General features: G+C 42.5%; 1 protein-coding gene across 1 annotated transcript in view; it reads left to right on the top strand.

Annotated features, from left to right (window-relative positions):
• The window catches only part of TTLL5 (tubulin tyrosine ligase like 5), a 317,558-nt gene that overhangs the window by 130,092 nt on the left and 171,155 nt on the right, over nt 1-16,311 (top strand). The window contains 1 exon segment of the mRNA XM_059890944.1: nt 736-920. Coding sequence (XP_059746927.1) covers nt 736-920 — 185 coding nt within the window.

The following is a 16,311-nucleotide window of genomic DNA, read 5'->3' on the forward strand; positions in this document are numbered from 1 at the left end:
AATTTCAGTGCTCAAAAACAATAGATTTCTCTGATATTATAGTTGAAAGAAGAAACTGAAATCTGAAAGAGAAATCAGTTGAAATTTGATGATATAGGATTATTACTGTTTTTCTAAATAAATTCAGTTCTGCTTTTATCCTTCTTTTCCTTTTTGAGCTTTGTAAGGAGGATTGTGGGGCTTCCCAGGTGGTGCTGGTGGTAAAGACCCACCTACCAGTGTAAGATATGCAGGTTCAGTGCCTGGGGTGGGAAGCTCCCCTGGCGGAGGCCGTGGCAGCCCGTTCCAGTATTCTTGCCTGGAGAATCCCTTGGACAGAGGAGCCTGGTGGGCTGCGGTGTGGATGATTTGACAGTGGGCTCAACAGACTACTGACAAGTACTGTCACATAACAAGAAAAGCAAGAATCACAACGATTTTCAAGGCTGCACTTTTTATATTCATTCATTTTAGGATCAATTATTCCCCACTACATATGATGAAAATCCTTTTTTTGTGAAGGATTCATATTATACAAAAACATAGTTATGGATGCTTGTAACAAATTGGTGATAGGAAGAGATCCTCGGGTATAATAAGGGTATGCGTTTACTTTTGTGAGCTTTTGAAGATAGTTCCTTGCTCCTCTTGTTGTCAAAGATCCCTGGGATTCAGTGAACTACCTTTTGGTTGTCATCATCCTAAGTTTTTCTAATCTTTTTTTCCTAAGTGGATGAAAGCTTTTCTCTTTAGCAGGTTCATGCCATCCAAACAAGCAGCATTCAGGAGTGGCCAGAACCCAAAAGGAGGGAGAAGATGGCTCTTCATACAGCAAACGATACAACCCAAGTATGGTTACGGCCGAACTTCAGCGGCTGGCCGAGAAGCAGGCAGCCAGGCAGTATTCTCCATCCACTCACATCAGCCTCCTCACCCAGCAGGTATGGCAGTTTGGGGTGTCATGGAGCTTTTAACCAGTGGATAGGGTTAACTCCATGGTTCTCTGCCATTCCTGTCTTTACTAATGCCCATATGCTGATGCTTATTGAATGAATGTTCACTGGTTTTTTGAGCTAAAGAATGTTAGCTAAAAGTGTTCCTCTTCGGCTTTAAAGGAAGGATTTCTGTCACAGGTATTGCAAAGTTAAGTCTGCTGCTAGCTGTGATATACCTATTTCGTGGACAAATAAACTCGAATGTTCAGTTGTAAATACACTGTTAAACGATCTTTAAAAATAACTTATTTCATTGGTAAAAATTGCCAATGAGTTGTAGTCTTAGAAATCTTTTTACCAGAATGCCATAACATTACCTTTTACTTTTTTAACTGTACTACCTTTCATCTCTTGATGTCAGGATGTTTTCTGGGCACTGATTAATGAGTTATTTCAAACCATATCATTCTCCCCATTTTACAGATGGGGGAAACTGAGGCTAAAAGAGTGATATAATCAAGGTCATCCAGCAAGCTTGATGGATACTGGGATTTTGACTTTTACGTTGTATGTATGTTGACTAGCTTTACAACACAGTAAAGTTAAGAACTATAGGATTCTTTTAGCCCTTCTTGCTGATTATCTCTATGGTATTTAACTGGAAGCAGAAGCCATATTTTTTCCTTTTTCTTAATACAAAATGGCATCAAAATCCTCCAAAGGAATTATTATAATTCAAGTCCAAAGTTATAGTTTTCTGCATCTTCATAGTGTCATATTCTTTAATTGGTGACAGCTCTCTGTGCTGTGTGCTGTGCTGTGCTAATTTACTTCAGTCATGTCTCACTCTTTGCGACCCCGTTGTAATCTGTCTGCCAGGCTCCTCTGTCCATGGGATTCCCCAGGCAAGAATACTGGAGTCCGTTGCCATGCTCTCCTCCAGGGGATCGAATCCACGTCTCTTACGTCTCTTGCACTGGCAGGCAGGTTCTTTACCACTAGCATGACCTGGAAAGCCTGACAATCCTCTACTGATAATCAAATCTAGGAAAAAAGTGAAGCCATAGACTACTTCAAGTGCATGTTAAAAGCAGGCAACACACTGCTCCCTGGTGGTGCCCTACTTCTCTGTGTAACATTATGGGCCATAATTCAAGCTTTACTTCCGCCTCATCTCAGAGTGTGAGGTTGTAATGAATTTTCTTTTTCAAATCTCTAATAGTTGAAAGGGAGTAGGTAAAAAGCCTAATGTGAATTAGAAAGTGAAGAATCTTGTACAGGCAGTGTTGAGACTTGAAAGTAATTAATAGTTAGATTTTAGTGACAGAATGATGTGAAAAGAAAAGAGAATGAGAAGGAACTGTGAAATGTGCAGAGGCTATGAGGAGGGGAAGGACCGGTGACCCGCGACACTGCTCTTACTGGGTCACGGCCTGGAGCATGTTTCTAATTTTAATGAGCAGCTAGACGCGCTAGACCTCAGTTGCGACCTAAATCAAAGTCCTTAGGATTATCAGTGGGAGTGAGAAACAGATCGATGGGCCTAGATCTGATAGACAGAGTGCCTGATGAACTATATGGACGGAGGTTCATTACATCGTACAGGAGACAGGGAGCAAGACCACCCCCAAGAAAAAGAAATGCAAAAAAGCAAAATGGCTGTCTGAGGCGGCCTTACAAATAGCTGTGAAAAGAAGAGACGCTAAAAGCAAAGGAGAAAAGGAAAGATATACCCATTTGAATGCAGAATTCCAAAGAATAGCAAGGAGAGATAAGAAAGCCCTCCTCAGTGATCACTGCAAAGAAATAGAGGAAAACAATAGAATGGGAAAGACTAGAGATCTCTTCAAGAAAATTAGACATACCAAGGGAACATTTCATGAAAGATGGGCTCGATAAAGGACAGAAATGGTATGGACCTAACAGAAGCAGAAGATGTTAAGAAGAGGTGGCAAGAATACGCAGAACTGTGCAAAAAAGATCTTCATGACCCAGCTAATCATGATGGTGTGATCAGTCACCTAGAGCCAGACATCCTGGAGTCCAAAGTCCAGTGGGCCTTAGAAAGCATCACTAAGAACAAAGCTAGTGGAGGTGATGAAATTCCAGTGGAGCTATTTCAAATTCTAAAAGATGATGCTATGAAAGTGCTGCACTCAATATGCCAGCAAATTTGGAAAACTCAACAGTGGCCACAGGACTGGAAAAGGTCAGTTTTCATTCCAATCCCAAAGAAAGGCAATGCCAAAGAATGCTCAAACTACCACACAATTGTATTCATCTCACACGTTAGTAAGGTAACGCTCAAAATTCTCTAAGCCAGTCTTCAGCAATACATGAACCTTGAACTTCCAGATGTTCAAGCTGGTTTTAGACAAGGCAGAGGAACCAGAGATCAAATTGCCAACATCTGCTGGATCATCGAAAAAGCATGAGAGTTCCAGAAAAACATCTATTTCTGCTTTATTGACTATGCCAAAGCCTTTGACTGTGTGGATCACAATCAACTGTGGAAAATTCTGAAAGAGATAGGAATACCAGACCACCTGACCTGTCTCTTGAGAAATCTGTATGCAGGTCAGGAAGCAACAGTTAGAACTGGACATGGAACAACAGACTGATTCCAAATAGGAAAAGGAGTATGTCAAGGCTGTATATTGTCACCCTGCTTATTTAACTTCTATGCAGAGTACATCATGAGAAATGCTGGGCTAGAAGAAGCACAAGCTGGAATCAAGATTGCCGGGAGAAATATCAATAACCTCAGATATGCAGATAACACCACCCTTATGGCAGAAAGTGAAGAGGAACTAAAAAGCCTCTTGATGCAAGTGAAAGAGGAGAGTGAAAAAGTTGGCTTAAAGCTTCACATTCAGAAAACGAAGATCATGGCATCTGGTCCCATCACTTCATGGCAAATAGATGGGGAAACAGTGGCTGACTTTTTTTTGCCTTCTTCTACTAGCTGTGTGATCTTGGGCAATTCACTCAAATTCTGTACACCTCACGGTCTTTATTTGTTGATGGGGAAAATACAACAAGGTCATGAAGGCAGTATGCAAAAACCTTTCTGTAAAGTCTAAATGCTGTATGCTTGGAAAGGATCGCTCTTTCAAAACTGTAGAAGGCTCTTAATAACTAAAGGTTTGTGATTTGATTTGAAGTCAGTTTTTGGATAAAACATTGTGTTACCAAAATGAATGTTGCTGTTGAAAAGTTCAAGTTATATGTTATTTGTGTTATTTCTCCTAAGAGAAAGTAATTCCTTAATTTGGAATTTGGGGAATTCTTCTATTGTTCTTTTCCTGGTAAATAATAACATGTTGTAATGACTTAATATGAGCCCTGGAACATCTGTTTACTAGCCATTTCCTTTTGCTCCTAGCTGTGTTTGAAACAAAGTGCCTTGGTTGCTTATTCACTGAGGCAAGTGATAAGATGTCTGTGGTTCTGGTGAGAGGCGCGCCTCCAGTCAGAATGTGCTGAAAGGTCCACTCTCCTCTCCGGACTTGGGGTGTGAACCTTTAGCTCAGCTCACCAGAAGCAACTCTGTGTACAGTAATTCCTTCAAATGTTTCTAATTTCCTCTTATCTGTCATTAGTTTCTTACTTTCAATTCCTGTTTTGCGTCTGTGCTTTTTTTCATGAATATTTTCTTTGCTCCATCCCTGTTCTATAGGATATATTCTTTCTGTTATAGTTTTTTAATTGGTTATCTTCTTGTTTTATCTTTGCTAACTTCCTTCTGCATTCTATAGTTTTTGGTATTTCCTCCCAATTTCTTGAATTGAGTACTTCCCTTATTTTCACTCATTTCCTCTCCTTTTTTTTTTTTTAATTTAAAGCTGTGGATTTTCCTGTGGGTCTTGCTTGAATTATATGCCATGTTGTTGCTCAGTTGCTAAGTCGTGTCCTACTCTTTGTGACCCTGTGAACTGCAGCACACAGGCTCCCCCGTCCTTCACTATCTCCTAGAGTTTGCTCAAACTCAAGTCCATTGAGTCGATGATGCTATCTAACCATCTCATCCTCTGTTGCCCCCCTCCTCCTGTTGCCATCAATCTTTCCCAGCATCTGCCTTCAGTCTTTCCCAGCATCAGGGTCTTTTCCATTGAGTCAGCTCTTTGCATCAGGTGGCCAAAGTATTATATTCCATAAGCCCTGATATATATCTCTATATTACTTTTCTTGGCAAAGCATCAAGAGATCTTCCACTAAGTAAGGTATGCTGATTTTAAATTTTCATGCTATTTTGGAAGATGAGTATTAAAAAAATTGAAATTTGGGGCTTGCCTGGCAGTCCAGCAGTTGAGACTGTACTTCTGTCACAGGGAGCATGGATTCATTCTCTGGTCAGGTAACTAAGATCCTGCATGCTATGTGGCATGGCTCCCCTCCCCTGAAAAATTGAAATTTGAGGGAATTTCTGTAAAAGAGTTCCTTTATTTTGTCTATGGTTTCAGCTACTTGCCCATTAAAGCTTTTAGTTGCATTTTCCATAAAACTTTTTATTCAAATGCATTCTTTTAACTCATTCATTCAAAAACATTTTGTTACAGTCTTAGGAGTGTTCCAAACCTTAATGCTAAGCCATAGGGATGATACAAGACAATAGATCTCAGTGTGAAGTAACTCACAGTGTGGAATGGGAAACGGCCACATAATACATGATAGAATGTGTTACGGAATGTACTGCATGGGATATGCACCGAGGTTTCTAGGGAATAACAAAGCCACCAGAGGGTACCTAACCCAGCATGTGGGTGGGAGTGGGAGTGCCAAAGCCGCCTTCTTGGAAGAGATTACCCCTACACTGAATCTTAAGGGTAGGCAGGTGGGTGGCAGAAGAAGGGTGGGGCAGGCTCCAAAAGAAAAGCTTGCATGTGTGTACTGGAGAACCAGGAAGCTGGTGGTTAGCAATGTTGGAGCATAGGGAGTCAGCAGAAAGCAGCTGAAACGGACGCCGGAGGAGAAGACAAGGGCTGATTCAAGGAGCGCTTTGAATGACCTGTGAAGGAACTCGGCTCTTTATCTCAACAATGACCAGGAGCCACAGAGACAAATGGGCCTTGCCTTTTAACTGTCTCACTTAGGTAGCTGGGAGGAGGATGGGTTGCAGGATGAAGCAATGGCATTCCGTTTTCCTCCCTGCTCGCTGGTGAAGATGCTGAAGAACAGTGAATTAGCCAAAAGAAAAGAAAGCAAAGTACTCAGACAACCTACAAATTTGATTATAAAACTTTGAGTTGCCCATCATTTCCATTAGAGGCTAGATTCTTAACAAATTTATTTGTCTAAAAACAGGACTTCATTTATCTTGTAACTACTTTTACTATTTCTGCTATGATTTAAGCTTATTTATAGCCTAGAGCATACAAGAATATTGAATTTGCCCTGCCACCATGAAGTGGCCACCGTGGCCACTTTGGAAGTGTTTGCATATGCTTGGAAACTAGAGTTACATATTCTGCATCTAGGATTATTCAGCCTAACAAATCTGAGCAGAGAGAAGGTCAGATTTAGTTCTTTCCCTTGACACATGAGAAGCTGGTTATCTTTGGGGGCTGGGATCCTTTGGAAATGAGTGCGTACATCCCTGAAAGCAGGGTGCTCTAAAAGCATCTTTCGCTGGTTGGGGAGAGAGCCCTGTGGTAGGTAGCTGATAGCGTGATGCTGGAGTAGCAGCTTGACTATGAGATCTCACTGTCTTTTCCTCACCCCCGTGCCAGGAGAGGTGTGCTTTACAACTGCAGCCCTCTGCACACACAGAAGCAGCCCTCTGTGGTTACCACTGTCAGTGAACAGAAGAGTGTGGCAAAGGAGCCCAGCTCTGCAGTGAGGAGAGGGAGGCTGGGAGACAGAGGGAGCACTGGCCTCTCTGTGCGGGCCAGTGTGAGATTGCAGGACCAGCTATCACTAGGAGCAGCTCCAGCTCTTCCAGCCTGGGAGTTTAATCAAAGGAATAACAGCCGACCACCCAGGCAAGGCTCCGGTGCTAGCGAATGTGCTGTGTCAGGCTCTGTTCCCGGCCAGCCAGTGCCCGGGCTGTGGCCAGGCCTCCTGGAAATATGCTGACAGATACATGGGAGGGAGGAGATGCTTTTTACTTCTCCATTTTTCATTTAGATGGAGAGGAGAAACGAAAAAGCATTCAATGTCTTTTTACTTTCATTCCTCACCCTGCCCCTTTCCCGCCTAGTCCTAGAGAAGGGTGTCCGCCCAGGTCGAGAACGTTGGCTCACACCGCTTACCCATCCGTTTGCACTCAAGGAGTTCTTTGATCATTTCTTCTGCTTCAGCAGTTTCCATTGTGATCCTGCTCATTTCTTCAGGGTCCAGGGTGGACCTGGAGTAGATCTCAATTTCAGAAATTGCTATTTGAAGGTGAAGCTGGCAGAGAGGAAGCACAATTTTTTGACGTGGTTACAGGTGTTTTCCAGGATTGACGCCAGCGGCCCCCAGTTATCACACGCTTGGGCATTCAGTACCGGAAATGCTCTTCCTGCCTCCTGACCGTATCTGACACGTTTGAACTATTGTCCATTTGTGTTCTGATTTTGTAATTTTTTTCCCCTAAGTGTGGCTTCTTTGGGTCTGTATTTTTCTGGGTAGAAAAGTTGTGCTTCTTTGTGTCATATACTTCCCTTTTCTCCATTTCTAGAAACCGAAAAGGGTACATGGAAAAAACAGAAGCCCTTGGGTCAGTGAGACTTTGGACAAGTTATTTAAATTCCCTGTGCCTTAATTTTCTTCTGTGTCAAGTGGAGTGATTACAGTGTCAAGATGAAGTCTCCTGGACCCTTGTGCCTCCCTGCTCTGAGTCATAGTACCAGTTGATCCTATCACTTCCCCAGCTCTTCTGTGTCTCTTCAGGCTTTAAACCCCAGATTTTCCTTAGGTTGTTGACCTACTGATGGTCCCTTGTTCTAAAATAACCTTTTTTTTTATCTCTTACCATTTTGACTCTTTCTCAGAGGCCTTCCCAGGTGGCTCAGTGGCAAAGAATCCACCTGCCATTGCAAAAGACATGGGTTCAATCCCTGGGTTGGGAAGATTCCCTGGAGAAGGAAACGGCAACCCACTCCAATATTCTTGCCTGGGAAATCCCAAGGACAGAGGAGCCTGGCAGGCTACAGTCCATGGGGGTCGCAAAAGAGTTAGACATGACTGACCGACTAAACAAAACAGTAACTCTCAAAGGTCACTGATGACCTTGGAATTGCCAGCTTCAGTCACCTGTTATTAATCCTCATTCTCTTTTAGTACATGGCACTATTATTGACTGCCTCCTTCCTGAAAACTCCCCTTAGCTTCTCCAGCCCTTGGGTAATTCCTTTGAGAGCTGATCCTATACGTCCCCCAAAAAAACTAGACTCCACTTTCCACATTTTTAAAAACCCACTGGTATTTAGGCCTGAAATGTGTAAACTGACAACAGCAGAGTCTTTCTGATTAAAGAAGGGGGTGCGGCCTGGGCATCTGTTTCCCCCTATTCTCACAGGTATCCTTCAACATGCATCTGAATTCCAGAGCTCACCTGAACTTTATGCCTCTCTGTAGTGCCTCCCCTTGGGTAGATTTCCTCTTCCCATAGCTTCATCTAGTACTGGTCTGCAGATTGCTCCCAAATATATGTCTTTAGTTTGAACCTGTTTTCTGAGTGTCATGTCCAGATTTCCAACTGCCTGCTAGACATCTCCATCCAACTGTATGGCAAGAACCCAGAATATTCAATGTACTTTTTAAGCATGTTTTGAAAATACTCAAAAAATGTTCAGTATATCTAATACTTATCTGTTGTTCTCCCCTTTTCCCCTCTATATCAGTGACACTGCTCTTCTCCTAGGGGCTTCAGTACAGAGCCTTTAGTTTATCAGCTTTTCTGTTTCCTCATTCTATGTCAGGGCAGTTGTTGCCAGTTCTTGTTGAGTCTGACTCTATAATTTCTCTGATATGTATCTTCTCTGTTTCACATCTACTGTTCTGCTTAAGGACTTAATTATCTCTGGACTGGATCACTACAGTTACCTCCTAAATGGTCTCCCAGCCATTCTCCTCTATTCACCCTAGTCTTTGTTCTAAAGGAATCTTTCTAAACCACCAGTCTGATAATGATACTCCTTTGCTCAAGAATCTTGAATGGAATCCTGTTATCTTCAAAGGGAAGCCCCAGCTATTAAATGTTATTCAAAGCCTTTATGTAGAATCTGGCTCCAGATTACTTCTCCAACCTGTCTCCTTCCCATGACAGAGGTTTTTGTGCAGTTCATCCAGAATTTTCTTAGTCTCTGTTCCTTAATTTATGCTATCTTCTCTTGGGAAACGTTCCCCAGTCAACAGGACATGAACCGAGAACTTTCAGATGTACAAGCTAGATTTAGAAAAGGCAGAGGAACCAGAGATCAAATTGCCAATATCCGTTGGATCATAGAAAAAACAAGGGAATTTCAGAAAAGCATCTACTTCTGCTTCATTGACTATGCTAACGCCTTTGACTGTGTGGATCACAACAAACTGAGGAAAATTCTTAAAGAGATGGAAATACCAGACCACCTTACCTGCTTCCTGAGAAACCTGTATGCAGCTCAAGAAGCAACATTTGGGACCGGACATGGAACAATGGACTGGTTCAAAATTGGGAACTGAGTATGTCGAGGCTCTATTTTGTCACCTGCTTTTTTAACTTATATGCAGAGTACATCATATGAAATGATGGGCTGGCTGTAGCATAAGCTGGAATCAAGATTGCCTGGAGAAATATAAACTTCAGATATGCAGATCATACCACCCTTATGGCAGAAAGCAATGAGGAACTAAAGATCCTCTTGATGAAGGTGAAAGAGGAGAGTGAAAAAACTGGCTTAAAACTCAACATTCAAAAAACTAAGATGGTATCTGGTCCCATCGTTTCATGGCAAATGGATGGGGAAAACGTGGAAACAGTGGCAGATTTTTTTTCATGGGCTCTGAAATCACTGCAGATGGTGACTGCAGCCGTGAAATTAAAAGACACTTGCTCCTTAGAAGAAAAACTATGGCAAAGCTCGTCAGTGCATTAAAAAGCAGAGACATCTCTTTGCTGGCAAAGATCCGTCTAGTCAAAGCTATGGCTTTACCAGTAGTCGTGTATGGATTTGGGAGTTGGACCTCTCACAGGCTGAGCACCAAAGAATTGATGCTTTCAAATTGTGAAGCTGGAGAAGACTGTTGATAGTCCCTTGGACAGCAAAGAGATCAAACCAGTCAATCCTTAAGGAAGTCAATCCTGAATATTCATTGGAAGGACTGATGCTGAAGCTGAAGCTCCAGTACTTTGGCCACCTGATGCAAAGACCCAACTCATTGGAAAAGATCCTGATGCTGGGAAAGATTAAGGAAGGGAGAAGGTGGCGACAGAGGATGAGATGGTTGGATGGCATCACTGACTCCATGGACATGAATTTGAGCAAACTGCAGGAGATAGGGAAGCCTGGCCTGCTGCAGTCCAGGGGATCACAAAGAGTTGGACACGACTTACTGACTGAACAACAACAACACTATATGTAACTATATACGTTTGTCCAGGCTCAGTGTAAATGCCACTTCTCTCAGAGGCATGCCATTTCATTCGCCACACAGTTATTTGTGTTTGTTCAGATAGCTCTCTCCTTTAATGAACAGTGAGCTCTTTGGAGGCAGTATCCTTTGCTGCCTCAGAACCTAACTCATGGGTAGTACTCAGTAAATGTGCTAATTCTACTGGACTATAAGGTACCTGGTTAAGGTGGAAAGTGACCATGTCCATTTTTTCACCAGTTTTCCCAACCTGGGTATATAGTGTGGATTTGATACTTATTTTTAAAATAAATGAATGAATAATCCCCTGCCACCCCATCCAGACGTCATCTTTCCATTGTCTGTATCTGTAGCCCTTCATTAGTCATTCCCTATAACAAAATATGTTATAGTTTTGCATCTCTTCTTTTCTATTGAGTTATAAACTATGTGATGGTATTCTTTCTAATCCATCACCCAGCACTTGGTATGCACTTATTACATGCTTGCTAAATTAAAAAAAAATTTCTCTTCTGTGTTATATTGGTTTTTACATTTGTTTTAAAAAACTATTCCTCTTCCATTTTTTTTTTTCAATACACCTGCCCTTTATAATAAAGTAGGTGACATTAGTTGAATGTCTGCTTTGTACTGGACACTGTGGTAAGTACTTTATATGCATTATTGTCTCTGTAACCTTATGAAGTAGAGACTTTTTTAACAGATGAAGAAAATAGCTGAAAGCATAGGCCACTCTGCTGAGGTCACACAAATGGCAGGTGACGGCACCAGGATGCAAACCCAGATCTCTCTGACTTTATACTCTTTCCCTCGGTGTTTTTCTGCCTCTTCTCATTCCACACAGGACTCTCACCTCTCCTTAGACTCTAGTGACTCAGCTTAAGGCCACTGTAGAGTTGTAGCCAAGCCATCAGATTGTTTGGTAGTGAATTCAGGTTCATCACTGAGCAGCCTTCTTAATCCCTGGAGATGCAGTGAGAGTAGATCTGTTTATCGTGGTGGCGGTGGCCTCCATCGACTCAAAGACTGAATAATGAATTAGAAGTACAAGAAACGGATCTGGCCATCTTGTAAGGTTTTCCAGGAATGTCTTTGGCAATTCTTGATCTGGAACTCTTTGTAGATTTTGGAACACCAAGTGTCTGTGTGTGTATGTATTTCATGTAAGTGACAGCGTTTATGAGAGAAGACATGGCAAGACAACTGAGTTCTAATGCAACAGAGCTGCAGAGGTTCCTTGCCTTGCCTAACCCCTTTGAAAGTGAGATTAACACTGGAACTCTTATCTCCTGCTGATTAGAATATAAATTTCTTGAGATTCATTTTATCAGTATCCAGGAACAGGAGACAAAGGTCATGCCTTAAAACATGTTTGTGGTCATGGCTAATGATTTAATACCTGCTCAGGAAGTGCCCTTTAAGGATGATTCTTTTCTTGTTTCTTAATTGAATATATTCTCTAGTATTTATTCAGTGATGCAAATCATGTAATTAAGTACAGATCCAGCACTTTGCGTTTTCATTTATCTTGAGTGAAATAGATCTTGGTCCAGTGATTTTTTTTTTTTTATTCAAGGATTGCCTTTTGTTCCAGCGACATATGGTAAAACAAGTCAGCTAGGACTCACCACTACATTTCTCTATTCCAATTCAGGGCCCCATGGTCAGGGGAATGAAGGGTCCATGACAGACTGAGTTGATCCCATCGTATTCTGATGAGCCTTTGTATGTGAAGGACACAGAGAACGTTGTTCTCAAGATGCTGCTGTGTAGTTCAGAGTACAGTGTGAATACAGCTTTAGAAAAATTAATCTTCGTAGCAGTGATATGAAGTGAGTCTTAACCTTTTTGGAGTGAGAGATTCCTTTGAGAATTGAATGTAAATTACAGTTTTTGTCCTAAAAAAAATGTGCACTCAAACTTAGAAATGTACATTAATTTTAGAGAGTTCATAAACATTTCCTCCCCCTCTAGCTTAACTCCTTCATGATGCCTGGTGGACCCAAGGTCTCCAAGTTGAGAACTCCTGAAAACTTTTAGGTAGTATATGATCACTAATATCAGTAATTTGGCCAAAAGTGATTGCTCTAAATTTGTGATTATCTTACCTTCAGACATTCTTTGTATATTTCAGTGATACAACACCCCCCCCTCCCCCAGGCCATAATCTCCATGAAGGCAAGAATTTTTTTAATTAAAAAAAAAAAAGATTGTTCATCTTCAGTGCTCAAAAGAATGCCACAGAGTGTCTGATAAATATTTGTTGGATTAATTAAATAATCTTGTGGAACCCCATCTCTAGACCTCATTAGATGACTTAGTTAAGATTTTATGGACCATGCTATAATGAGGAGACTGATCTATGCCAAGATTATAAGCTGCATTGGGAATGCTCTGCCACTGATTTGTTCTTATGTTAAGCTATTACCAAGTCTTTGATGTTGAATTTCCATCTCCATTTTGATAAATAAGATACATGAAATTTGCAGACAGCCTTAGTGAACCTGAGGTTGCTTGAGTGAATCTCAAATGGAGTGTTAGCTGTTTGCTGTTTCAGTGTCGTGAAAAGCAAATATAGTATATTCATCAACAAGGAATAAAATCTGTATGTCTAAGCTATTATTCGACCCATTTGAGAACTTTGCCCAAAACTTCAAGAGCGGGCAGAAATCATCTCTCAAATTATGCAGGTTGATAATAGCAAGAGCAACACTTATCTCTCACTCTAGTCACTGATTATTTCATTTCCCCTTATTCCAAAGCAGTCCTTCCCTTATGGTATTTTTAAAGAGAGGTAATTTGGAACCTTTAATTTCCTTGCAAGCCTTCCAGTGACATGAATCACTTTTTAACTCACTGGTGAAACTAGCTGCTAGTAGGAGATTGAGGTGTGTTTGTGAGGGTTATTTGAGACTAGATGAGACCCACTTCATTTATATAAATACTTTTGTGCCTACTGGGTAAACTCTAGGGATACAAAAGGGAATAAGATGCAGTCCTTGTCCTAAGGGAGCATGTAATTTGTGGGGCAAGATAAGTGAATAAACCTATAATTAGAATACAGTGCAAAACATGGCATGAAGCTCTTCAACTCTACCATTATGCTCTTGAAACAGTGTAATGGTAAGGATCCTTTATAGCTGAGGGAACTCTTCTGTGAAAAATAAATCTAACATTGAAAAGTAAAGCGCAAGGTACTAGCAACAAGATTTCAGGATCCAGCTCTACTGATGTGGTGTGAAGGACCTTCCTAGGGCTAATGGCGAAACCCAAAATAGCCTCTGGTTTTTCAGTTTCCAGGTTGGGGATAACTCCTGCCTGTCCTGGCACAGCTGTATCTGTCCTTGCTGCTTGTGTCTTCCCAGGCACAATGAGACACCTCGGTGCTGTGTTAAGATGAAAGTCTTGTGAAAACCCACAAGCCCCAGTTAGAGAAGGGTTTTTGCCACTACATTTGTAGACAAGCCATATCAGTAGAAATGTAGAACCCAGGTGCCTGCTGTAAGTGGAGAGTGTCTCATTCTTGAGGGATTGATGGCACATGCATGCACAGTGGTTCAGTTCGGTTCAGCTGTTCAGTCATATCTGACTCTCTGGGACCCCATGGACTGCAGCACGCCAGGCCTCCCTGTCCATCACCAAATCCTGGAGCTTACTCATCATGTCCATTGAGTTGGTGATGCCATCCAACCGTCTCATCCTCTGTCATCCCCTTCTCCTCCCATCTTCAATCTTTCCCAGCATCGGGGTCTTTTCCAATGAGTTGGTTCTTCACATCAGGTGGCCAAAGTATTGGAGTTTCAGCTTCAGCATAAGTCCTTCCAATGAATATTCAGGACTGATTTCCTTTGGGATGGACTGGTTAGATCTCCTTGCTGTCTAAGAGACTCTCCAACACCACAGTTCAAAAGCATCAATTCTTTGGCCCTCAGCTTTCTTTGTACTCCAACTCTCACATCCATACATGACTACTGGAAAAACCATAGCTTTGACTAGACAGATCTTTGTTGGCAAAGTAATGTCTCTTCTTTTTAATATGCTGTCTAGGTTGTTCATAGCTTTTCTCTTTTTAAAAGTCTGTTTCCCAGTCCTGTGTTAAGTTCTGGCGGCTCTATGGTGGGGTTAATGGCGACCTCCTCCAAGAGGGCTAATGCCATACCCAGGTCTACCTCACCCAGAGCCCCTGCCCCCGCAGCAGTCCACTGCTGACCCGTACCTCCACAGGAGACACTCAAACACAGTTCTTTCTCAGTCTCTGTGGGGTCTCTGGGTCCTGGTGCGCACAAGGTTTGTTTGAGCCCTCTGAGCATCTCTGGTGGCACATGCATGCACAGAAGTGCTGCTGCTGCTGCTAAGTCACTTCAGTCGTGTCCGACTCTGTGTGACACCATAGACGGCAGCCCACCAGGCTTCCCCGTCCCTGAGATTCTCCAGGCAAGAACACTGGAGTGGGTTGCCATTTCCTCCTCCAAAGCATGAAAGTGAAAAGTGCAAGTGAAGTCGCTCAGTCATGTCCGACTCTTAGCGACCCCATGGACTGCAGCCTACCAGGCTCCGCCACCCATGGGATTTTCCAGGCAAGAGTACTGGAGTGGGCTGCCATTGCCTTCTCCAAAATGCACAGAAGTAGATGCTAGTTAATGTTGATATGGTAGGGGATTCAATATTGCAGTAGACACTGGCAACTTGTTTTTTTTCCATTAACCTGTTTTGTCTTTTCAAATATTTGCCTAAACCTCACTATCCTTAAACGTCAGTTTGTTTGTTTTTGTTGTTCCATGGTGGATCTAGAAGTTATTGGTCATTAAACACTGACTGCAAGAGAACTATGGCTGGAATCCAGATTCCATAGCAGCTAACTTGAGAGTCAAGATTCCCAGAGACGATCTCCCAGGCCAAAGCATCTCTTAATCACTACAAGATTTTTGGCTCCAGTCTCCTGAGTAGGAATCCTAGCTTTGGTGACATGGGCTGGATGAGCCAATGTCTTCTTTTGCCTCCAGGTCTCAGGCCTAGACAGAAGCCATCTAGTCTGCCTCCTAGGCACGTCGCTCCTGGCCCACCTCCTTGTCTTGATCCTCAAATCATTTTCCTGTTGGGGGGTGGGGGGCGTGGAATGATAAATCTAAGGAAAGGCGCATTTTCCCATGAGGCCCTAGAACAAAGCTGGCCTAAGATGCCCACTCTTGGACCTTCCCTTCTTAAAGGGTGGGCAGTGCCAACTTGCCTTGCCAGCTGTTTGGGAGGATGCAATCCAAAAGAGGGCTGATTCAAAAGAAAATGTGAACACATGAACTTGAGAGCTTTTATCATCTTACTACAAATGCCGCTCTCCAGTCCAAGGCCCAGCACTCTCCTTCAGCCTTGGGGCGGGGTGGGAGGGGGGATGAGGAGAGACCAGCAAAGCATGTCCTGCATCCCATCCTTATTATGTCTCGCCTGACCGTGCTGACTCTCAGCCAGATTTCCCTGCTTCCCCACAGTCCTGGCATAGCCCTACTCTGTCAGAATCTGCGAGCCATCTTACTGCTGTCTACTAGATGAAGAGAGTAGAATTCAGGGACCTCCCCAAGGTGTTCTCCTATTGGTTTCCATCTTCCATTGCTCTAAGCTTTAGCCGAATTAGAGTGTCTTTCTGTTTCTCAGAGACTCTTCTTGCTTATCTGTCTCTGCATTTTTAATCCTGCCTTATCTTTTCTCCTTGGAGCCACCACCATTCCACCAGCCCCAAACCAGTCCTCCTACAGATCATTTTAGGACCAGTTCAACTGCCTTCTTTGAATTTCCTTAATGCCTTTATTACAGCAATCACCATATCCTGGAGGCCTTTAATATTGCTATT

This window comes from Bos taurus, chromosome 10 (genome assembly GCF_002263795.3).
Source record: "Bos taurus isolate L1 Dominette 01449 registration number 42190680 breed Hereford chromosome 10, ARS-UCD2.0, whole genome shotgun sequence".
Classification (NCBI taxonomy): Eukaryota; Metazoa; Chordata; class Mammalia; order Artiodactyla; family Bovidae; genus Bos; species Bos taurus.